At 40.1% G+C, this 25,161-nt stretch overlaps 1 protein-coding gene across 27 annotated transcripts in view; it reads right to left on the reverse strand.

The window, feature by feature from the left end:
- The window catches only part of Dock10 (dedicator of cytokinesis 10), a 257,698-nt gene that overhangs the window by 106,237 nt on the left and 126,300 nt on the right, over nucleotides 1-25,161 (reverse strand). For all 27 annotated transcript variants that reach the window (XR_001783679.2, XR_373539.4, XR_003954321.1 and 24 more), the window contains one exon: nucleotides 7,988-8,070. Coding sequence is in view for 20 of the 27 variants with exons in the window: in NM_175291.4 (NP_780500.2) it covers nucleotides 7,988-8,070 (83 nt within the window). In the remaining 7 variants the exon portion in view is untranslated. The remainder of the gene's footprint in view (nucleotides 1-7,987; nucleotides 8,071-25,161) is intronic.

Below are 25,161 nucleotides of genomic sequence, written 5' to 3' on the forward strand. Positions count from 1 at the left end.
GTGTCAGCATTTGGAAGCTGATTATGGGGTGGATCCCTGGATATGGCAGTCTCTACATGGTCCATCCTTTCATCACAGTTCCAAACTCTGTCTCTGTAACTCCTTCCAAGGGTGTTTTGTTCCCAATTCTAAGGAGGGGCATAGTGTCCACACTTCAGTCTTCATTCTTCTTGAGTTTTATGTGTTTAGCAAATTGTATCTTATATCTGGAGGAGTTATAAACTGATGTAGATGTGTACATATCTTTTTGTATTGAATGAGAGAGCAAAGAGGATGGATATAAGTCGTAGTGTTTTGCCCCCCCCCCTGCATTCTGAAGCAGGTTACTAAGCAATGACACTTTTGTGAGCGTTTCTGGGTCACCAGTATGTGACATATCCAATGTCACTGGATGATTGCACAAGCAGCCTCAGGCATGAATGGACTTGATTCTCCAGAGGCAGGCTATGTTTTGGCTCTCAGGTTCTGTCATGCCCGTGTGGTAGCTCCTCAGAAGCCCACTCAAATAGAGTAATGTATGCTGTGTGCACCCTTTGGCATCACAGAAATATCCGATTTGGCTGTGGCATGATCAGACATCCCAGAGAAGCAAGAAGGCACACATAGGCTTTATATGTGAAGATAAAATAAGTTTGAAGTAAGTTTTCTTGACTCAAGTCTGTCTCATAATGAATGGCTGGCAGAAGCCAGACTCTCCACTCAAAGTTTAAGCTTTCTTTGATGGTCAGCCCTTTGCCACCTATTAAGGCATAAAAGTCTCTCATGTGCAGACATCCCATTTAATGTTTTCAGATGACATGTCATGTAGAATCTGAGTCAGTCTATGAGAAAAGGAAACCAGAGGTGAATTTGTTAATCCCATCATAGATCCCTTCCTGAGCTAACAGTGTTCTGAAAAGAAAGGGAGAGGGATAAAGGCTCCTTCTACTTAAGTTCATCCTGTGCATTCGCACAGGATATTACCTAATGGATGTAAAGTGCTCTTTGATTCTCCCTCTGAAGGACAGCACAGTGCCTGCATCACCGGAAGAGGTAGCACAGAAGACAATCCCATTCATTGTTAAGCACTGTCCATGACTTAACAGATTCTCAAAAATTAGAAGGCATTTACATCTATCACTATCACCCGCTCCCCCAGCCCCATTTCCATCCCTGGGTCCCACAAGCTACTGTGATGAACATAGGACCTGAGACTGAGTGTTATGGATGAAGTGTGCCAATTTCCTTCTCTACTGTGTTGTCTGTGGTCTTTGTAAAATCTGGAGACCCGCTGATCAGAACTTGCATATGGTAAGAGTCTTTCTCAACAGTAAAAGTGGGAAGAAGAGCTGTAGTAAGTGTTATTTGGAGATTATCCCCTTGGGCTTGGGTGGATAAGAGATAGGAAGTTCTTAGGAGCTACCGCCACTCACTATAGCTAAAGTGTGAGCTCCAGGTTCAATGATCAAGGCTGTCTTAGAAAATAGGGCTGAAATGATAGGCTAAAGCACCGGGTGCTGATGCCGTGGATTCTACATTGCTCATACAGAGACGAATGCACCTGTTACCCCTTCCCATGGAGGTTATCTCTTTTTGAAGTCTGGTAGGTATTTAAAACATATCTACTAATAGATACATTTAACATATATTTACATACCCAAATTAATTCATATAAAAAAACCCAATAACATGTAATATTACATTCTTTGGCCACAGCTTATTGACTGACAAGTTGGAAGATTTTTAAAAATATAGGGAAAAGTTGAGTATTCAAACTTAAACACTTGTGGATTTATTGCTCTTTGTCTAACAACAGATGTGTGGGGCTCCAGTCTTGTTAAATCATGCTGTTTTACAGAGATAAACATGAAGAGCACAAGGGCTATAAACACACCGAAGAGATAGGATTGGAGGATGTATGTCTCTTTGAAATGACTTTATCAGGAAAGATGTCTTCAAATCATCACTGAAAACACTAAGAATATAGAATCTTTCTTCTTTGCAGAGTCTCAGAGATGTTCCAACTCATCTGGGCTAATTGTCACAGTGACGTTAACTTGTTCTGCTCCTTTTGGTCATGGTCACCTTCCTGGGAAGGCAGAGGAAGCAGCCTTCACACACAGCATTACCTTCAGACCTGAGAAAAACTTCCTACCACACTCCATTTTTCTGTAATAGCATATTATACCACTTGAACAAGGAACCAGTCCTTTCACAGTTTTGTTTGATTGACAAGATTAAAGCCTCTGACTACAATATTTTCCTCTCTCTCTCCAATGAGAGCTAATATGTCATCTGGATTTTAGGGGCAAGTTCAAATGGCAAGTTGCAGAGCAAAATAATTGTTTGAAATGTTTTATCTGAAACATGTGCATTATGGGATTTTTAACTGATTAGGTATGGCAGTAACGAGAGAGTGGAGGAAACTTCCATGTTAAGTCATCACACATATTTTTGTAAATTGGAGAGAGGGTGATCTTAAGGGCTATCACCACAAAAATGAGGATGTGAAGTGATTCATTTCCTAGTCAGCTGGATTTGACTATTCCTCAATGCCTCTGTATTTCAGAACATCATTCTGCGCATGACAGGAGCATACCCAGCGGGTATATATTTTCCAGACCAGTCATTACTCTAAGTCATAGGATTCTTAGTTGGGCAATATTGATGTCTAGTTTTCTTTTCTGGTAGCAAGCATAGCACTGTCCAGCATTGTGAGTGCTAGCCAACAGGGGTGAAGCTTCCATGTCAGGACTGATTTTTTCCCCATGTTTTATAATTCTAAATGTGGTATTAGCGATAGGGCTTTACCGCAAAATTCAGTGGAAACAGTATTACAAGACATGCCGAACAGTGGTATGACTATTATGGGCATAACCAAACACTTTTTTTTTGATAGAATTTAAGGCTTGCTTCTAAAGATGAAACACATACTGGACACATTATTCAGGACAATAACTTGTGGTGACATAGGTCATAGGCCTTAGGTGATAACGTACTACTATTATTCTGCTAAGTATTAATCCAACTCCTAATGACTTATCACTTTACCTATAGATTAATGCATTTCTCAGCACTCATCAGAGAGCTCCCCCTTGGAATAGATGCCAGTTAGCATAGAGACAGACAACTGGTCAATATTCAGGGAATAAGAGGCTTTGAAATACTCATCTCTTAATGAGACATCTACATTATACTCCCTCCTGTGAAGGCTCAGAAATTATTAGAGAAAAGGAGTAAGGAAGGTTTTTTAAGAGACAGAGGTGGTGGATGACTGGAGCATCGTAGTATTTTCTAGACATAACAGGGCACATATGAACTTGTAGCAGCCATGACAGCATGTACAAGACCTGGCTGAACTCATGCCAAACAAAACAGAGCATGGATTGGGAGGCAAGCAGGAAGTCTTACTCCCTACCACAGCTACTGAAAACTGGTGACTTCTGGGAAAGGGAGAGCCAGCTATTAATTAATTAATTATTTAATTAATTAATGTATGTGTGACACTGGTTGGTTGACCATACTCCAGGGGATGGGACCACATCCAAGAGTATTTAGACAGTACAAATTGGACTCATTGGGTTTGAACAAAAAAAGAACAACAAGTTGGGTGAGTAAAGAGATGAGGGCAAATTCATGAGGATTTAGAGGAAGGTTCAAATATTATAAAAATATTTTGTATGAAACTCTCAAAGAATTAATACAAATAATTTGGAAAAGAAAACCAAAAAGAAAGGAGTGACTAAGTAATTGTGTCAGATAGAGTGATTGAGGTTGGTCACCCCTAGATGTGTGACTTAGGATGACAGTGAGGAACAGCAGGTACTGTGAGGAGCCAGGGAAACCTCCTCCTGGTAGAGAGAAACATAACTGAGGTCCTGTGGAGGAAAGCAAGTGAGCTGGGCAGGAAAAGCTTCTGAGTGCAGGAGGCAGGCAGTGTTTAAACCATGTCTGCGACTCCAAGCGACTGATGACTCTTTCTCTTATTGGAGTCCAAGGCAACACACCCCTTACCCTACCTTAAAAGAGCAATAGCCCCACCCTGCTGTCCTTTCCTGAAGTCTGCATGATTATCAAACATTATTTTTTCTCTCATTTAAAGATAGCATTAAGGTTGTACCACCGTCTATTGCCTTCAAATTTCAACTTGAAGGAGCACTGGGTGGTCTCTAAGAACCTTTGGAGTCTGAAGATAAAGACTGCCCTGGGATTTCATATTTTGAGTTTGAACCTAATGTAAGTAATAATTTACAGAGGTTCTCAGTTTTATCCCAAATATTCTACTATTGCCCTGAGAAGGATCATGGCAATATCTGAGTACCTCTTTAGTTATTGTCTGTGAACTCAGTGCCCACATTTCCCATGTAAAACGCAACAACTCTTCCTATGATACGTGGTTATGAGTTTTGCATGTTATGTATCACACCTGGCATATTCTAACTCTGAACAAATATCTGTTTATCTAAGGTGGGTTTTTCTTTCTGTTAAATTGAGACAGGGTTACAGATAGCCAAGGCTAGCCCTGAAAACACCATGTAGGTAAAAATGATTTTGAGTTCCTGATTAGAAGAAGCTCCTGCTTGTATGTCTTGAGTGTTTGGTATGTCCTGCCATGCTTAGCTTCCTTCCTTTAAAATGAATTTCTCTTTTTGCCCATTTTCTAGTCCAGTTCAATGGGTGAAACTTGATTTGATCTTTAGCCAAAAAACATACTATTGGGAAATATTCTTCTTTCTCAGGTCAACTGTGGTAAAGTTGCTTGTTGCTGTTTTGTTTTGTTTTCTACATTGTTTATCTCTATATTTTACCCACACAGTAATGAACTAAGGAGCATCATAATTTTTCTGATGCCATTTGACTCTCTCAGGAACCCCAGGCCTTACGTTGACTATGTGAGGCCTTATGTTTCACGTTCTGGTGAAAGCAATGTATCTCGCTAGCTTGCAGTTTTGAACGAACACTCAAATAGATACAGGGTTCTTAGAGTTAAAATTAGCTTAGCATCCTTGTACATTTAAATAGTATGTTTCACTCTTCTCTACTTTTCTGTAATTTCATCTTTTAAATTTTTATTTTGTAGCCTTAGCAGCTTGGAAGAAGAAGTGATCCATTTGAATTGGTGGCGCACATAGGAGAGTTCCTCTAATCCAGGAGGCACAAATGTGATTTACTTTTAACAGCCTCATAAGGCCTAAATAAATTAGTCTGGTTCCTCTACTGACCTAAATATGGATAGTCTTTAGGGAGTGGGTTCAGCTTTGTAAAATCATTAAAAATTTATTCTACTATGCAATGTTGAAGTATTCATTGTTCTGGGGCATATACTAGGGAATTCTACTCTTTAAGTGATAGAATATATTTTATGTGGATATAAGAAAAAAACCTAAGACTTCTGCCTTTGTGGCAGACTTTCCCCCTTTTACTCTCTACTTCAACTTCCTTTAGATAATATCAATGAAATTCTCAAGAATATTTCAGTCATTTTCTCTTACCATGTGGGTGATATGTCCATGCATGGTATGAAAATTTTACTCGGTAATCATGCCCAGAATCTCTCCTCAGTGGACAAGCTTTCTGTATCTTTTTAATGGAGGGAGAATTCTGTGATCATGAAATACTGTGTTTACTTCTTTCATGACATCATGACTATAGTAAGTTAGTATTTGGTAGTGAAAGTGCCCCATGTATGTGAGAGAGAGGAAAGCGTTTTGCTCAAAAGCGAGGGCCAGGGGAGATCATTCACTGGGCAAAGCATTTGCTGCTACAGAAGCACAAGGATGGAGGTTTCAATCCCCAGCATCCTTGTAAATGTTGATGGGCATGGTAGCCCACCTGTAACTTCAGAGTTAGAGACACAGACAGTGGGTAGATCCTTAGAGCAAGACAGGTAGCAAGACTAGCCACACTGGCAAGCTCTAGACCAACTGAGAGACCATGCTGCTATGGGTAGAGTAGAGAATAGACAGAGATGACTCTCAATACCAAGTTTAGGTTCCCATGTGCACTTGAACACACACAAACGTTCATGAGCACTGCACAGACACATGCAAAACTAACGGGAGTTGAATGTAGCTGCCTAAGTCCATCATGGAAGCCATGGTCTTTCAAGCATGAATACAACTTCTAAGTTATGACTGATTCTCAGAAAGAGAGGGAGAAGAGAGAGGGCTGTCAGAAAGCAAGAGAAAGTGTGTGACCACCTTGAATGGAACCATTAGCTAAGACACCCCAGGTTGTGACAGGACTTTCCCAATGAGTAGTTACAAAAGACAGTCATTAAGGAGTCCCGAGTTTTACAAAATGTTTAGAAATATGTGGGGGTTAATGCACAGAGTTGTCTTTGAAAAAAAAAAAAGACTTCCTGTTTTGGCTTGCTCTTCACAGTGAGATAATTTCTGAGAAAAGGCTTCCCCCTCTCCTTTCTCTTCCATGACACTTCTTGAAATGTAAGCCAAGTGATTTTTTTAAAAGGCGTTACACCCTGGTGGACATTCCACAGCGAGAATAAAATCCAAGCTCTCCTCCAGGGTTCCTAAGGTCCTGGGATTGTGTAGCTCTGCTTCTCTACAGGCCTCACCCTCCAGCCTCCCAGCCTGTCAGTCTACTCCAGTGATCATACCAACTTCTGCCTCAGGGCCTGTGGGAAGCCTTTTTCCTGAGATCCCAGCATTGGTAGCTACCGTTCCTTGAGAATACAGTTCAAATGTGACCTTCTGAGAGCCATTAAAAAAAAATCCCCATTTCAGAGCATGAGTTCAGGAAGTGGGATAGCAGGTACAAATATCCTAGTTTGGAAAGACTTTTCTGGGGACAGAAAATACTGCAAAGTAGACCTGAATTTTGTACCATGGCCAAAATCCAATGAAACAGACAAACTTGACCCAGTGCATCACTGGAAGAGAGTGTAAGTAGACACTGAACTTTTGATTATTGTTTTTTTGAAGTTTTTGTATCATGTTTGTTTGATGAACCAACAAGATGGGAAGTGGGTTTGGCCTAATGCTTACGTTATAATGTTAATTTTGTTCCCCCAAAGTACTCACGCAAGTGTCTGCAGTGGCTCTAGTGTCCACTTCCCCCAATTGGGCCTGGGGTAGCAGAGGTCAGACATAGATTTTAAGGATGTTAACTCTGGAATACTGGAGGGGAGTGTTTGCTAGCCTCAGGAAGGATTAGAAGTACCCAGTCTTTGAGCTAGCCAAGGCATATCAAAATTGACAGGTAGGGGTATGTGTGTGTGTGTGTGTGTGTGTGTGTGTGTGTGTGTGTGTGTGTGTGGTGTTGTTTAAATTTTAAGCAACTTATCACCATTTAGAAATGTTGTGAATTGAAATAAATTACTCCATAGTATTATGTGCTAGAAATTTAGGATTCAGCAGAAAACTTCTCCGCACTTTGATGGCTTTTATTTTAGTGGGGGAAATAGCAAATAGATACTGGAGTTCAGGTCATCCAGTGGCTCTTGAGGAAAAGCAGAACACAGGGACCTTCCTAGAGACTTTATGGTCCCAAGTGTCAGGGGGGAAGTTAGGCACTTAGTTTCTGTTTTGCTCTTTTTAGATGTATGCCCTTGTGTGGAATTCATTTGCATGCCTTTGACATCCCACAGTGAAAGTACCTAAAACAATATGGAACAGATATAAATACTGCACAGGACTTGGTCAGAGATCTTATGAACCATGTTGGGTTTTCCCAGTGCCATGGTTGACAGGACAGCTCAGTGATGGTTGATGCAACAATGAGCAAATGGTTCGTCTGCGGCGATGCCTCGAAATAGAGAAGATCAGGTCTCATTCCAAACTCAGACTAAACACATAACTAAACACATGACTCTATGATGCTGATCAAGATGTTCTGTATCTTCGCTTTTAGAATTTACAAAATGTACCCTGACACAAAATAAACACACGTATTCCTAAACAATGTTGGAGCCTGACAAGAGGTGACTTTTACATAGGTGTGTAAAAGCACATGCAGTCTTTATAATAAGCAGATAATATATTCTTACCGGGGCAACTGTCGAATATCTCCAGAATATTGTTCATATTTGTAGTTTACCACGTACCACTGGGAACTGTAGAATTTACAAGCCTGAAATGGACAGAAAAGACAGTTATAAAAAAATGTCATTAAAAGTCAGCTGTGCTGGGAAAATGTTCTCATAATCACAGGTGGGTGTGAAGGTGGCATATTGGCCACTTAAACCTAGGTAAGAGTTCTTTATAATCCTCAGACATCCTCCAGTGCCACAGAACTCCGCAGACTCCTGGAGGAGGAGGAAGTGTTCAACACAGTTATTCTGTTTTCCTCCATTGTCACAACACAGTTATCACTGAGTCAGAGCTGATGTACGGCTCTCAACGAGAAGCAAGAGTAACTTGTCACTTCGCCCGTCATTGATGGTCCTCAGTCACCACGGATGAGTTCATTTGATTTCAGCCTCTTTTTTCCCACTTGGCTTTTGTTACTGAACTACTGTTCCCTCTGCTCCTTTAATATCCCCACCGTTGTTGGCCCAGCCTGAAGCTGGCTTTTCCGCTCTCCCTCAAACCTATTATTTTCCACTCACAGAATGTTAAAGAACACTTAGGATTATGTTGAAAATGAAGTTAGTGAATTATGTGTCCTGTATGCAAATGTGTCCATGTGTGCACATGTATGTGGAGGTCAGAAATGGGTTGAGTGTGGTCACTCTCTGCCTTACCTTTTGAGCCTGGAGCTCACAATTAGGCAATCCGAGTATGGCAGTGAGCTTCAAGGGTCCTCTGGTTTTTGCCTGCCTTGCACTATCCACAGTTTTAAGATTACAAGTGTGTCTCCCCAGACCTAGAATTATGTATGTGTACTGATACAGAAACTTAAGTCCCTATACAGCTCTACTGACTATATCATTCCCCTAAGCTTTGATTTTATATTACTTATAGACATAACATATTTTCCAAACACCTACCTATACCATGTAGCTTACTGTAATAATCATGGGTTTGTAATAGAGATTTCACTATATCAAACTAGATTCTAAGACTCTCCCTTCAATTCTAAAATGACAGGATTTTGAGAATTAAGAAGCTGTATATTAGGATGACAAGCAGCCCGTATCTTTTTGCACTAGTGGAAAAAAAAAATTGAGGCAAAAACCATATATTGATCTATCAGGAATAATGGTCGGTGAGGTTGTCTTTGTAACCGAGGACAAGATAGAGGAGATTCATAGATGCTGCAGGCAGGAAAGTGAAGTTATGACTTCTGTCCAGTTAGATGGAAAGGGGTATAGCCCACTGCAGACAGGGGGAGTAAGGAAAATCAAGGAACTAGGTGGAAAAGAACCCTAACCCCAGGCGTTCAGGCTCTTTGACTAGGGTTGCTGTGATTTTACTGTTCCTTGTCTGGATCCTTGACAACCTTGCTTAACACGAGACCCTTTAGACAAGGACCCCATTAAGAGGTCTGAGGTAAGGGACTTCAGCTGTGCAAGACAGGTAGGTTAGGGACCTTATCTGTTCTGGATTTCTCTGCCCCTGATTCCTCTCAGCCCCATAGCTGTTTTTGTTCAGGGAAGTGCCCACGCACAAACTGGCAACCGAGGACAAAGCAAGTTAGGCTGGGAAAATGGCAGGAGTGGGAGGCTAGCAGGGTGATCACAGAGCCAATGGAGGCTTTAAAAACAACGCTGAGCATGAAGACAGAGTACAGCCTGGGAGGAGAGAAGAAGAGGGAAGGGGATCAGAGGGTTCTAAATTGTAGTTAATCATAAGTTAAAACTTTTCGCATGTTATGGCATAGTAGAGTGACCATTCATAACTGTATGTACTGTGATTTCAAAAGGCTAGAAAAAGGATTTTTAATGTCACAAAAAGCAGGCAAAATGTGAGGCAACAGATATTGACTCAGATCTGAAATGATTCAACATATACATAAAACGTCATATTATTTCATAAACATGCACGTTTTGTTATTATATACTAGTTTTTTAAGTTTAAGAAAAAATCACTTACTGCTTGTGCATGTGTATGTGTCTCTGTGTGTACACAGACAGACATGCATGCTACAGCACACATGTGGAGATCAGAGGATAGTTTTTGGAAGTTGGTTCTTTCTACTTTGTGAAGATAGGGTCTCTCATATTTCTTGCCATACTTCAGGCATCTGGCTGATTCGCCTGTCTATGTATCTCATCTTGTGTTAGGCATGTTGGTGTTACAGATACAAATAGGTACTACTGCATTTGGCTTTTTCCTCCTTCCTTCCTTCCTTCCTTCCTTCCTTCCTTCCTTCCTTTCCTTCTTTCTTTCTTTCTTTTTTTCTTTCTTTCTTTCTTTCTTTCTTTCTTTCTTTCTTTCTTTCTTTCTTTCTTTCTTTCTTTCTTTCTTTTCTTCCTTTCTTCCTTCATTCCTTTCTTCCTTCATTCCTTCCTTCTTTCCTTCCTTCTCTTTCTTTCTTTCTTTCTTTCTTTCTTTCTTTCTTTCTTTCTTTCTTTCTTTCTTTCTTCCTCTCTCTCTATCTCTTTCTTTCTTTCTTTCTTTCTTTCTTCTTCCTTCTTTTTATTTTTTCCTTCTCCTCCTCCTCCTCTTCTTCTTCTCCTTCTCCTCCTCCTCCTCCTCCTCCTCCTCCTCCTCCTTCTCCTTCTCCTTCTTCTCTTTCTCCTTCTTTCTCCTCCTCCTCCTCCTTCTTTACCAGTTTTTAAAATAAAAATGACAACTCTCAGATCTCATCAGAGGAGGTTCTTTGCACATGTTTTGTACAATCATTAACAAAGAAGCTCACAGCTGGTGAACCTGAAGAAAGTAAGTGTTTTTTGGTCAGACACAAATGGGACATCTGTGTCATACCCTCTATAGTCAAGTTCCGAGCCCACAGAGGAGAGGCAGGAAGACTGTAAAAATGTGAGGCCAAGGGAGACTGATATAACCAGGGTCTTCTGGGCATGGTAGGATCTCTGGACTCATGAACACATCCCAGCCACCATGGTTGGCTGTACAAGACCTGCACGACAGCAAGCCAGTCAACATTCCAGTATGCATCACCCACATCTTACTGAGTTATGAACAGTTAATGATTCCAGTATGGCGGTTCATGAGTACCTGTATCTAGCTGAGGCATTGACAGTTAACAGTTTCTGGGGAAAGGAAGGTTGTTTTTTTGTTTTGTTTTGTTTTTTTTTTTTTTTTTTTTTTTTTTAGGGTGTGGCCCCTGGTAGGTCCTCTGAACCCCAGTGGGTGGCCTCACACTCTTGAGTGTATGGTCAGTAAAAGGTGGACTTTGTGGGTCGTGACACAATAGATCAAAAGGGTACAAAGTTGGGAGCCTGTGGCAAGGGTGGATTTGGGAAGGGTTAGGGGGATAAGTGGGAAGGAAATATGATAAAAATGAATTGTGTGCATGTAGGAAAAATATACTTTAAAAAGAAAAATAATATTCTTTTCCTCTTCTCTAAAAGAGGACTCCCAGGAAGACAGGTGAACACAGAAAAGAAAGGAATTTAAGGAGGTCTGAAAGACTGGATTGAATGGGTTTGAACAGACTGTATATTTAGCTAACATTCAGCAGTGACTTGCCAATCCTTGAGTCAGATTTGCAAAGTGCAGACAAAGAAAACTGAGCTTTTAATAGGTCCCTTGGCTAAAAAGTCTTTCTTCATCTTAGACAAAAATGCCAAGCCTTCAGACAAGGAGCAGAAAGGCCAAGAGCATGCTGAGCCAGGCTGTCTGGACTCCCAGTGGAGTGGCCATTTCTCCTCCTTACCTTCTCCTTGCTTTCTATCCTATGGCTATTTTCATGTGGGATGAAATGTGTTTTGAGAGTTTTTTTTTTTAATTTTTAATTTATGTGTATGGGAGTTTTGATTGGCTGAATATGTGTGCATCACACATGCCTCTGGTGCCTTTCAAAGCCCAGAGAGGATATCAGATTCTCTGAACCTAGAAGGACAGGGGGTTGTGACCTGGCATGTGTACGCTGGGAGGCAAATCTTGGTCCCCTGTAAGAGCAGTAAGCCCTCAATAACTGAGTCATTTCTGCAGCCCTGAAAACATGCTTTAAATGGAAACTGACGCCCACTCCCTGTTCTTACTCCTCTAGAACATGTTTTATTTTTCTTCCACTCCAGTTTGTTTCAGTTAGTTCTGTTTACTTTTGCATATGGATATTATTTTTATTCAGTTAATATGTTGGAAGGATTTATTTTGTTTACTTCCTTTTTCTTTCCTTTCTTGTTTATTATTATTTTAATTTGGGTGGTACGAGGGATTAAACCCAGGGCCTTGAACATGTTAGGCAACCATGATACCACATATCTGCATCTATGTAAATATGCCCCAAGACTTTAGCACAACCAGCTCTATGATAAAAGTGCCATTCAGGCTGCAAAACTCAGCACATAGACAGCACCGCCTGCCCAAACTAAAGCAAAGACTTACTCCATCAAATCCATATTCCTGGGAAAGTCTTTAAAAATGTACTAACTTTGCTTTTTAGCTTTGTAGTTCACTTCTGGCTAACTGTTCTTGTTAACTGGAGTATGTTCAGCCCAGAACATAGTTTCTGTGCTTAAAGGCTCACCCTGAGAAAGGTTCAGTGCTACACCATGTTCCTGAACACCCAGTATAGTCTAGTTGCTGGCCAGTTAATAAAGACTTCCTATTGGCTTAAACACATGTCTGAGCAGTCTTCTTTGGTGGATATGCCACAACAGCCCCATTTAGATTTGATTCCAAAATTTTTCTTTTAGGTGGAACGGGATCTCATACTATAATAATTCACTAATCCAAGTCTCCTAAATTTGAAGATTATTCATTCAGTAATTCATTTAACAAACACTCTTAAGCCTTGATATGGCCCAGAAGTGATTCTAGGCTGTAAGAATGAACAACAAAGAACAATCCATCTCTTCTTTATGTCACTGTGAAAGTCTGGTGAAAAAATGCAAAAATTACAGATTATGCCTTGAAGAATGGGAATGTTACAAGAATGATCTCAGCAGAGAAGGGATGGGAGATGTGTTTAAATAGGACGGGTCTTACAGAAAAGGTGACGTGAATGTGGACTTACAGGAGGGAAGCAAGTAACTTGTTTTTATGATCACTTCAAATCTGATGCCATTAAAGAAAAGACTTACATCTTTCTGCCTATGGCCTCTGAACCCTCCTCTAAGCAATACCCACTTTGGATGCTATGGTTAGGACAGAATTTTCAAAGTAGTTTAAATATCTTCTCATTTTTAAAAATATTGGCCAACAATCTTGGCAAAATATTTTCACTTATTAGGATCTCAGCCTCAGCCTCTGAGCTCTCAGAGCACTGGGCTCGGTGAGATGCTTCTGCTGCGGAACTTATCTGAAGTTTGTTAGTGGGATACAGATGCACAGATCTAGGGGTCACTGGACTTTTCTTCCTATGTGTAGCTTTTTCAAACATGATAAATATGTATACTTATATGTATTGCACACACTGTTTGCATTAGGCCATACATTTAACTGACCTCAAGATTTGCTACTCATGAAATTTACTGGCTAAATTTAATGAGCTGCCTCCTCCTCCCCCTCCCCCTCCCTTCTTCCCTCCCCCTCTTCCCCCTCCCCCCTCCTCCTCCTTCTTCTTCCTCCTTCTCTCTCTCTTTCCTCCCTCCCCTTTCTCCTTTGTCTCTCTCCCATTGCCAAAGTTTGTCAGATATTTTTCTATTAGGCACCTTACACATCATCTTACTAAATCCTCTTTTACCATTCTCACTTATTACATCAGAGAGACAGGAAGAGATCTATTTCTTTACTTTGGGACCCACATGTGACACAGAGAAAAATTCAGATGGAAGCTGTCTGGCTTCAAAAGTCCATTCAGCAAACGTATGCATTGTCTGATCAATGCCTACTGCTTTCTATAACACATCTGGTCCATCACTCTGAAAGTGTAATTGTGTTTTTGTCCTAGGTTCTGCCAGGTCTGGTTTTGAAGTCTGTTGTCTTATTCATTATCTGTGGCATCTCAAATGAGTAGCTTTGTAATTCTAACTTTTTCTATCCATCTAAATAACACCAATTTTGCAAGGACCAGATACAATAACTCCTATACAACACTTAGCATAAAAAGGGATTCCATCAATATTTGCTTTAAAAAAATAATCAATTCTTCTTGCAAGTTTGATCCAGTCTGTAACTCACATTCATTTCAATTGCCAATAACAACTTGTTTTCCTTGGCTTGTGTAAGTAAGGAGAGTTTGAAGAGATGCAATAGCAGTGATTTTGAAGAATTATGTTCTCATTGTATTTCTTCTGCAGTTACTGGCAAGGTTTCATGTGAGGTGGTGGGCTGGTGAAAATCGAGGGTTGGCTGGATGGCTCTTGAGACTCCCTTCTCAATCTGCAATTGCTCTGATTCTGTGGTAGTGGTGCATTTTACAAACACATCACATTTCTTCTACACGGTGATAGCACTTCACTTCCAAATGCTATGCATAGAAAATTACTCTCTATTCTCTGTTACCGCCCACACAGTCATTCTAAAATGATCATTAGAAACAGCAATGGTTGTGGCTACAGCATATCTTTGGCCAAAAGCAAAGCTGAAATCCAGAGTCACAGGCTATTTCTACATGTTACAAGGCAGTGGTTTCTGCTTGCCCTTACAGACTTCCTTGCCCTTGGAGCCTAGCCCTGTGTCAAGACATCAGCTCCCCACCCCTTTCATGTGGAGCCTAGCACTGTGTACTTCAAAGCGGAAGACTGAGCAAGAACTAGTAGAACTAATAATTTTTCAGAGATATCCTGATGCACATTTTTCTTCATTTACCATTTTGTTTGCTGTATATCTATTTTTTCCACCTCTGCCTGTGTTTAGATACAAAAATCCTAGCTACCCTTGACATGATCAGAGACTATAGAACAATCATGATAGCATTTCAAAAACCAGGTCCGTGAATCCTTTGGGCTCTCTGAGTTCTACCTGAATGTTATAAAGTCAGAATCTTTGTAGAGGTATTGTAGTCAGTAATGTGTGTGTGTGTGTGTGTGTGTGTGTGTGTGTGTGTGTGTGTATAATAAGAAATGCCAGAGTTGATTCCAAATGATATAAAGAAACACTGCTACTTCATCAGACAAAATCCATCATTTTACCCAAGTGATCACATGGCTTGGTTCTCATCACTCTGACTTAGGGCATTAGGTCCCATCTTTAAGCCATGGATTCTAATAACTCATAAAATTATAGACACATTTATTTTAATTTTTTTATTTATTGTGTGCTATATGTATGGACATTTTGCTTACACCATATTTGAAACATGTTTGTGTGTAATGCCCATGGAGGCCAGAAGAGGATATTGAATTCCCTGGAACTTAGCTACAGTGAGAGGACTAAACTCAGAGTCAGGCTGACTCCATGATAGGCTGCAAACTTAGAGATTGGGAGATTAGGCCTAAGTTTCTGTTTCCCAGAAATGAGAACAGGGATCCAGGAGCTGGATCCAGGCAACCAGAGCCGTAGGCAGCCAATCAGAGGACACCTTGTCATCTGGCCTGAGGTAGCTAGAATGAATAAGTGAGTGCCCCACCCCCAGTGTGGTCTTCAGAACCTAACCAATTGTAGAATTAATCAGAACACTAAAGATAGAACTAACTAGTCAAGGGTAAAAGGGTACACACCCTTCCCTGGAATTTCCCTAACTAACAATAAAAGCTGGTCTTGAGAGCCCATTAGGGGTCTACATTCACAAATGGGGAGACCTCTGCATGCAGGAAATTCAGCTGAATAAATGTTCTTTGCTTCTGCATACTATTCGAGTTTGGGGTATCATTCTCTGGTGATCTTGGGCCCTAATAACAGGTGGTTGTTAGCTGTGGTGTGAGTTCTGGGAACTGAGCACAAGTCTACAAGAGTAGCCAGTGCTCTTAACTGCTGAAACATCTCTCCAGCCCCTACCTTTATTTTATGTGGATAACAGCCTGATTTTTTATGTATGGACTACACACTTGCCTGATGCCTGTAGAAACCAGAAAAGGGCATCAGGTCCCCTGTAATGGGATTTACAGATAGTTATGAGCTTCCCTGTGGGTGCTGCAAACTGAACCCAGATCCTCTGTGATAGCAACAAGTGTTCTTAACCAATGGGACATTTCTCCAGACCCAGCATACAGGTTTTAAAAACAGTATTGTACTCTAACCATGATTTTACTTTTGGGGGCTGTCTTAGGGTTTTACTGCCCCACGACTAAGCTAAGTCTTATAAAGATAATATTTAATTGGGACTGGCTTACAGGTTCAGAGGTTCAGTCCATTATAAACAAGGTAGGAGCATGGCAGCATCCAAGCAGGCATGGTGCAGGAGGAGCTGAGAGTTCTACATCTTTGTCTGAAGGCTGCTAGTGGAAAACTGACTTCTAGGCATCTAGAATGAGGGTATTAAAGCCCACACCCACAATGACACACCTACTCCAACAAGGCCATGCCTCCTAATAGTGCCATTCTCTGGGCCAAGCATATACAGATCATCACAGGGGCTATTCAATATGTATTTGATACATAATAATAATAATTAGTTACTTTTCTCTCCACTGCTACCAATTATAGGAGAAGAGGCAACTCCAGAGAGGAAGGGTCTATTTTGGCTCACAGTTGGGAAGTGCACAGCTCATCACAGTAGAGAAGGCACCGCTCAGTGTGAGACTTCTTGCTTACACTGCCACAGGTAAAGAAACATAGAAAGTCCTGGAAGTAGGGACTGCATACAACAGTCAGTGCTTCTCACCAGGTCACCCATTTCCTCCAGCGAGGTTCACCTCCTAGTTCTGAAACACTGTCACTGGTGGCCACACTGCAACTCTTCAAACACAGGAGTCCATGTGAGGCATTTTATATTAAAACTATAACAACTAATAGTCCTTTTCTTTAAAAAAAATGACTGAAGTAAAGAATATAAGTACTTTAGAAAAGTGGGGAGTTACAAGCTACACCCCCAAGTGGTATAAAGAAAATATTTCATTTCCCACTTTGTTTCCCTCTTCAGAGGAGCATTAGGAGCAATTCAAATCATGTTATGATTTCCAAACTAGCAATTTCTGTTTGGCCATACAATTTGTCAACCTCTTCAAAGGGCTGATGATTAGATTTTGGCTACAGAGTACTCGAAAGGTAACAAATGGCTTATTAGTTATAAAATTATTTTCCCTTCTGGCTATGGAGGTTTATTTAATCACACAAGTATTTTCTTGCCAGAAAAAATGAAAGCGACCATAAAAGAAACCATTGTGGTTCTTCATCCTCACTGAGTAATTCTACATTTGTGAAATACAACAATTTTTATACTTGTGCCGTGGCTATTGAATCCATGTTGAAAATGAAGCATCGGGAAATTAAGTGAATAAAGGCAAATTACACATTGAACAGATGACTGGATAATTTATTGCCTACATGAGACCTTTCAGCAGGAACAGAGGTGCCATTAGCCAGGTCAACAGCACAAGGGATTGGTCCTACAAAGCAGCACACGTGGTCACCTAACACATGGCTATCATAGAAACAAAAGAAAAAGCACAGGGAACAATGGCTTCTTCAGTTGGATCCCCCATGCTGTGCGTTCCCTTAATGCACAACAATTAATTGCTGCTTGCCTAAAACCCAAGTTGGACAGCTAACAAGATTGTCAAACACTCAGCTGGGAAGGAAAAATGAGATTAAACACCACAAACACTGTGATATACACATGACCTAATTTCAGATACTATGGAATAATCTTACAGGATGAACTTCAATTCTGCCTTTAAAAATATCCCATGAAGGAGGGGCTGGAGAGATGGCTCAGTGGTTAAGAATACTGGCTGTTCTTCCAGAGGACCCGGGTTCAACTCCCAGTATACACATGACAGCTCATGCCTGTCTGCAGCTCCAGTTCCAGAACTTCTGACATCCTCACACAGACATACATGCAGGCAAAACACCAATGCACATTAAATAAAAATATTTTTTAAAAAATCACATGGTATTAGATAGTGCTATATGTACATATGCAGACTCAATATGCTCATAGCAATCAGAATGTCTATGAAGTCGTCTCTGTAAATGAAAGAAGTGAAGGCCATTGCCATTTTTTTCTGCAGTTAATTTGAAATTGAGAGTAGTCTGAAAGCTCTCACAACAGCTCTGCTAAACTTAAGTTAACAATGAGACACATGTTGATTTATTTTCTTAAAACGTGCTCTATCAAAGCAATCAGCTGAACTTTCACAAATAACATTTGGGCCTAGCCTGGAAATACATATTGTAATCCCTTGGCAAGACTTCCTAGTAACTTTTTAGGATGTGAATAATGGCTGACACTAAAACCCCTTGGCAATTGTTTTATGATTCAAAAATTCCTCTCATGTAAACATAAGACTTGGGTTATAATTCAATATGACTGGAAGACTCAGTTTCAACTCAAAAACTGAATTCATAGTATTACATTCCAAGTTTCCCAACTGGTACACATGGGCTTCTTTCCACTGCTTAACATTTTATGGGGGCCAGGGTAGGGAACTTATTGTTCCCATGAAGAAGCCAACTTTATATTGGAAGGTCCCTTTCTTTGTATTTACCAAGACTGTTTTTTTCTAGAGATTTTAGTGAACAGACAATTAATTTCTTCAGGTTACTAAAATGAAAAATGATAATTTTTCCAGTATTTTCACCAGGACTTTTTGTGGTATGTTTTATCCTGAAATCACTCAATTCTATATGCATTTAATTTACCTTTCTTGTCTTTTGTGTGCTTAGTATTAGTAAATGTGGTGTTAACAGTTTGCTTTTGAACATCCTAATCTATGGTCTGTCTAGCTATGATATAAATTGAATGCTCATGTGAAAATGAGAGCAGACCAAACAGGAAAACTGACATTTAGTATCTCCAATAAGTTTCATATTTAATATCCTTTAATATTCCCATTAAAATTTCAAAACCATACAATAAGCCTCAATTCAAAATTATCTTTTAAAAACTATACACCAAATGAAGTCTCTCAACTTCCAACAAAACTTTTATTCAAGAAACAGAACCTCATTCATTAATAAAACTATCAACCATAAACGCCAACATACATACACAAATGAAATATTGTTATTAATCCTAATTTTGTTGGGAGAGAATATATAATTTTTTAATGGCTGGAGTTAAATGTTTCATGCCTCTCAATGTTCTTAGGAATGTAAATGGATTTTGTAGCCTAATGTTATAGAACAGAAGTCAGTTTTAAAGTAAGAAACACTGGCCTTTAGTCTAAGTGTCCTTCCTCTGCTGTCAGTGTTTTCAGAACAGGAAATAGCATATGTTTAATCCTTTTTAATTATGAATACAACCTATTCTCCCAAATAAACTATTGAAAGACTTTCATATTTATTGATTTCATGGTCTTTAGGTATAAAAACATCTCTATCAAGTACACTAAGCAAAGACACTTTGGATGAATGGATTCAGCATAATGTGCCTGGCAGTTCAAAGTCAGACATGAAATTCATCATTTTATCCAGGAAGAAAAATAAAATGAAGTTTTCTTGAAACAAGGTAAGTAACTGTTACCACTCGACGCATTCCTTCTCGCTAACAAAGGTGAGCAGTGTGAAGCTCACTTGAAATCATGGCAAGTTGCCCTCCAACTCTGCTAACTTCTATCCCTGTCCTAGGAAACCATGTGATGTGGCTTCTAATTTGTACTTCCCATTTTTCTCCTGAGCTCACTGAATGCCTTCTGGCAAAATCTAGGTGGCAAGACAGGAAGGAGGGAAAGAGGAAGAAAACGCATTCTCAGCACTCCTCTTAGTATGAATTTCCTTCACTACAGTGCTTTTTATGTTGGGAAATTTTGCCTTTTCCATTAGTGAATGGTACTTTGGTATGTAACTTCAAGATCAATACATGACTCAGTGAACAACTTTTACCTTCTCTGTGCATAAAGCACTTTGCCTCAAGAGCACAACACCTTATTGAATTTACTCCCAAGGTACTTTACAGATAGCAGTTTGATGGTAGCATTTCCCACATCGTCTTGGGCTTTAATATACTACAACTATAACCAGTCCACACCACTAACTTCCAAAACTTTCTCTTCAAGACCCTTAATGACTCCAAATTACCACATTCGGTGAGCTTGCTGTAAATGCACTTTTGCTGTTCATTTTTGTTTGATTCTGAGTATCAGTTCTCAGTCTTCCTGTCCCACTTCTTGGCTGGCCCCATCTCTGCCCCCTTCTATTTATGCAAGGTCCTCCTTAACAGCCCCTTAGTTGGGGATGTAACTAAGAGTCCTGGCCACCCATTCAAACCCAGCTCATCTATTTTCTGAACCTATACAGTCCTCTCTTTCTTGTATGTCTTCTATCGTTCTGTCTCTGTCCTCCTCTCCTCTCCTCTCCTCTCCTCTCCTCTCCTCTCCTCTCCTCTCCTCTCCTCTCCTCTCCTCCCCTCCCCTCCCCTCCCCTCCCCTCCCCTCCCCTCCCCTCCCCTCCCCTCCCCTCCCCTCCCCTCCCCTCCCCTTCTCTCTCTGTCTCCCTTCCACTTCCCTTTCCTCAGTACAGAGGCTTCTCTTCCATATTTCAAAGCCTGCACCAGTAATCTTTACTTTATTCTACATCTCTTATTTAAGTTAATGTCACAGTAGTCCAAGCTATATGTGTCAGTGACTTTTGGATCATTCTTCTCTATTCCTTTCTTTCTTAGTCCCCAAATCCTGCCAAGGTCTTTCTCCTTTATTAGCTCGTTACTTTTACCATGAAAACAATGCTATTCTTGTTATTATAGGTCTGTAGAATCACCCTCCTGGAATATTAATAATCTCATGTCTGCCTGACATTTCTTCAGGCTTTGACACTAACCCCAGGAACCACTCTATCCTTTAGTGGGTTTTTTTTTTATTATTATATTTTTTTCTTGCTATGTGAACCTTGCTTCCTTTTCTCAGCAAACCTCAGGGGGTGCTCATCAGATTGAAGTGTAAGTCTGACCACAGGTGTGTGACTCCTTTCCTGGTGCTGCACTCTTCAGGAAGCAGATGGGAGACATCTGCTTAGCAAAGTGATACATGCTAAATAATTAATCCAGTCCAGCCATACAGGGAGTGGTTGATACCTTTTATTGCTTCCCTGCTAACTTAACTTCACCATGATCCACAGTAACAATGGTCACTGGGAAAGGAACTTTCTATTTAAAGAACTTAACCCTTCAGAGAGTTGCCATAATTAACTTCAGCGAGCTAAATTGGGGGCAGCAGCAATAACATCATGTTTATGCTCCTGGACCCAAGTTTACTTTCAGAAAAATAGAAAAATAGCCTATTAATTGCTCACGGGATTGAGAGGAGGTATTTAATGGCTGAAAAAGTATGTTTCTTTGGCCTTTCTGGTCATTATTATTGACTTTAAACATGAAGTTGGCCCTGTTTATTCTGGCAATTTTCTTGATGAGGAAGAGTTCACAGAACAGCTTTCTCAGATGCTTGCTTGGAAATTGTGCCCAAGTAATGAGCCACCCATGAACAAAAGCAGACATTTTGATCACAACAGTAAGAATTAACAGTAGAGATTTGGTTATGAGGAGAAATTACCACTCCCTTGCTCTTGGAGGTTCAATATTCTCCTTTGCATCATTAGTAGATGCTCCAAAGACAAACATGCATGTTAGCTTTACTGGATAGCTCCATGTATTTTAGTTGAAATGTATTTAGTCCTTCATTCAGGGTGATTTCTTTGTATCAGCTTAAGGCCAGCATTTATCAAATGTGTTTCTCAAAATAGCAGGAGAAAACAGATTGTTTTATCCATGGTCAAGTAAATCTGGAAAATAGTTTATAACATATTTGCTTCTAAAATGGTTTGAATGGATGTCTACTAGTTAAAGTTAATCCTGCTCTCCCCCCTGTGTATGTGTGTATGTGTGTGTGTGTGTTTGTGTGTCTCTGTCTGTGTAGTACTTGAAAATACTTTGGTGAACTGTGTTTCTGCAAAATAATCCTACCAATATGAAATTGATTGTGACTTAATTCAAGGTAGGAGGTCTTTGAGCTTTTAGTATAAATTTTCTATGGCTCCTTCAAGTTTTCTTCCCTTAAATATACTACATATTTTCTCTTCAGACATAAGTCCTATTTTCCTTCTCTTCCTAGAGAACTCCACTATTTCTAGTGTGCATAAAATATGAGCTTTCCATGGTAACTCTGTACTGTCCACATAACAATAGGACATCAGGACTGTGTTCATCTATGTACCAGTCTAGCTACAGGCATGAAGGCATGTACTTCTGTTTTTAAGTTAAGGTTTCCATAACACTTAGTCCCTAAGTATCTTATTCTAGGACCAAAGTAAGACCTATATTCTTGACTTTATTATTTTCTTCTCATTTTATGTCAATTTTGTTCCTATAGAGTGGTTGGGTTCTGTTAACCAAATGGGCTTTGGTATCAAAGCAACTGGAAAGCTAATCCTTGGCCAGTGTCTCCCTCTTCACTCATCTGCCCCCAGGGCCTGTTTTCTTGTAAGCTCTCATATTGCTCACTCTGCTGTTCCTTCATCTTCTTTTGTTAAGAGAGAATAAACCAGCAGCTTAGTTTAAGTTAGTGGGCTCAGCTTCATATTGCCCCTTTGTGCATATTTAAACAGAAACTTTTCTATAGAAGCTTTGCTCAGGAACCATGACTTCTATACATAGACTCTTTCATTGCCCTGGTCCCCAGTGGGAGTGGTGCCTGTTTTTTTCCCAGGAACATTGATTTTACTTATTTTTAATGGCTCTCTAGAAGTATATAAAGTACTCTGGAGGATAAAGACAATCTCCCCAACTCATTGTTTTTCCATACTTTTGCTAGTTTTACTTTTCAGGATCACATCACTAGGTTAATGGTCCTATAGAAGATGGAGAAACTGTGGCAGAAAGACTAATGGCATGCCAAAATAATAAACAACATGTTTCTTTGTTACTAATGGAAATATAAAGTGTAGAGGTTTAGAGACATTTGGAGTCCAGAGTCAGAGTGAGCTGAGGTTAGATTGCCACTCTGTGCAATTAGGAAAATTAACTTGTGCTTGTGCATGAGGCTGTAAAGTGAGTTTATGTTGCCTGGGTTGCAGGATGCTTAACTGTGGTCCTGAATGTACACTGCTGCTGAACTGTGGCTAGATGTTTTCATAACTGGCAACACTATAGATACAAAATGAGTCAATACTATTGAGTGGGAAACACCCGGGCTTCTTCTACTAGACAGGGAGGATAATCACTAAGCAGAAAAGGGAAACAGGCTTCGTTTTATTTAATTCCCTTTAAAATTATGAAATCATTCGAGACTAAGGAAAAGAATGCCCACTGCCTTTGACAAAAAGCTGTGCACTGTCAGTGTAGAGTAATGTGAGAGAAAATTCAAGATTTTTATTGAGCCAGATGTATTGAAACTAGATTCTTTCCAATTTGTTGCCTAGCAACCACGACATTTGTCCTTGCCACCACATGGAGTCATTGGGCAATTTGATACAGGGAGGAACAAGAAGCAAGCTCAGTACAGCATTCTGCAAAAACCCTGCAAATGTCTGAGTCCACTTTAGTGCTAGCTTTATTTATCTGTTTTCAGAAACTCTAACAATGTTCCTACTGTGCAGTCTAATAACTGTATCTACCAGGATGGCCTGGGCAGAGGCTGCAGCATGGTTGCAAGGGCAGATTCCTTCCAGTAGGCACTAGGGTAAAGCTTCACACTGGCAGTTAGCATTGTCCATCAAAAGTCAAGGGACTCTGCCTCTGTGGCCTGGGATGAGACACTGAATATATTCTTGCTTGTTTGATACTGCCCGTGTAAGTTTCTTAATGTTTCTTTGACACAGTTTCCTCAACTTTAAAAGAGGATGCTTTGCTGTAACATTTCTTCATAATTATTATAAGTGAATGGTTTAGATGCCTATCTGGCACAAGGCAAGTAGGCAGTAATGATTGGCTGCTATTAGTATTTGAGGTTAAGACTGTTCTTTCAGCATTATTCTATGGATGGATGGTGGTGGTGGTGGTGGTGGTGGTGGTGGTGGTGGTGTGTGTGTGTGTGTGTGTGTGTGTGTGTGTGTGTGTGTGTCTGTGTGTGTGTGTGTGTGTGTGTGTGTGTGCATTTCTTCATCTTAAAGCAGCTCTCTGTAAACCCTTTTCCTTTTTATCTGCCACCTGCAGGCCTGGCTACTGGGGGGTGAGCCCTTGTAAGTAGCATTTTCCTGCTTCCCAGATTGTAAAACACAGGCTCTGCTTCATCTCCATCTTTCAAACCAAGTACAATCCAGGGCCTTTTGTGTTGTTGGCGATACAGAAAATCAACAGAAAAATGAAATATTTCTTTTCTTCTTTGTTTCCGTTCTTTGGAGGAATTCTTTTCTTTGAGATGTGGGAAACTGGGAGTAGAAGAGAGAGAAGTCTGCAAGGGGTTGAACGGCAAGCAAAGTAGAATGAAAGCAAAGGAAAGATGTTTTCCCACAGGAAAAGTAACAAAAAAGAAGGCAAGGAAAGGTGACTTCCTTAGAGAACTGCAAGAGTGAACGATATTGGAAGATGTAGTCCAGCAGCTCTGGAAGCACAGAACTTCAGATTTCTAGGAGCCCACATACCTGGGAGGCCTCCTGCACTGAACCCATGTGGTTTCCAGGTGACAGCATTAAACATGAAAACATACATTGTTAAAGATCAGTGGAGAAAGTTTTGAGTTGGTTGTGGGATTTGGGTTAACTGGCCATGTATGCCAATTCTGGCAGCATTCAAAAATTAATTACTCAGCATTTGAATTAATTTCTCAGAAAGTGTTTTTAATTGAAAAATTCACTTTTATATATCTTTGACCTACAAGACCTAATATTGCATATTTATGCGCGGGCTTAATGAGTTTTACATCTTTAGTAATATCATACTTCACAATCTGTGGCTAGAATTTTTTCTCATAACAATGTATTACAGAAGTTCAAACAGATATTTAAATACATATATATCTATATATGTATATAAAAAGACACACACACAAAAATACACACACTTGATTTTTGAGACAGGGTTTCTCTGTGTAACCTTGGCTATCCTGGAAATCCCTCTGTAGACCAGGCTGGCCTGGAACTCAGAGATTCACCTGCCTCTGCTTCCTGAGTCCGGGAATTAAATACCACCCTGCCTGGCTTTTAAATACATATATTTTATTGGCTGTGCATTATTACAAAA

The sequence above is a fragment of the Mus musculus genome, chromosome 1 (genome assembly GCF_000001635.26).
Source record: "Mus musculus strain C57BL/6J chromosome 1, GRCm38.p6 C57BL/6J".
NCBI lineage: Eukaryota > Metazoa > Chordata > Mammalia > Rodentia > Muridae > Mus > Mus musculus.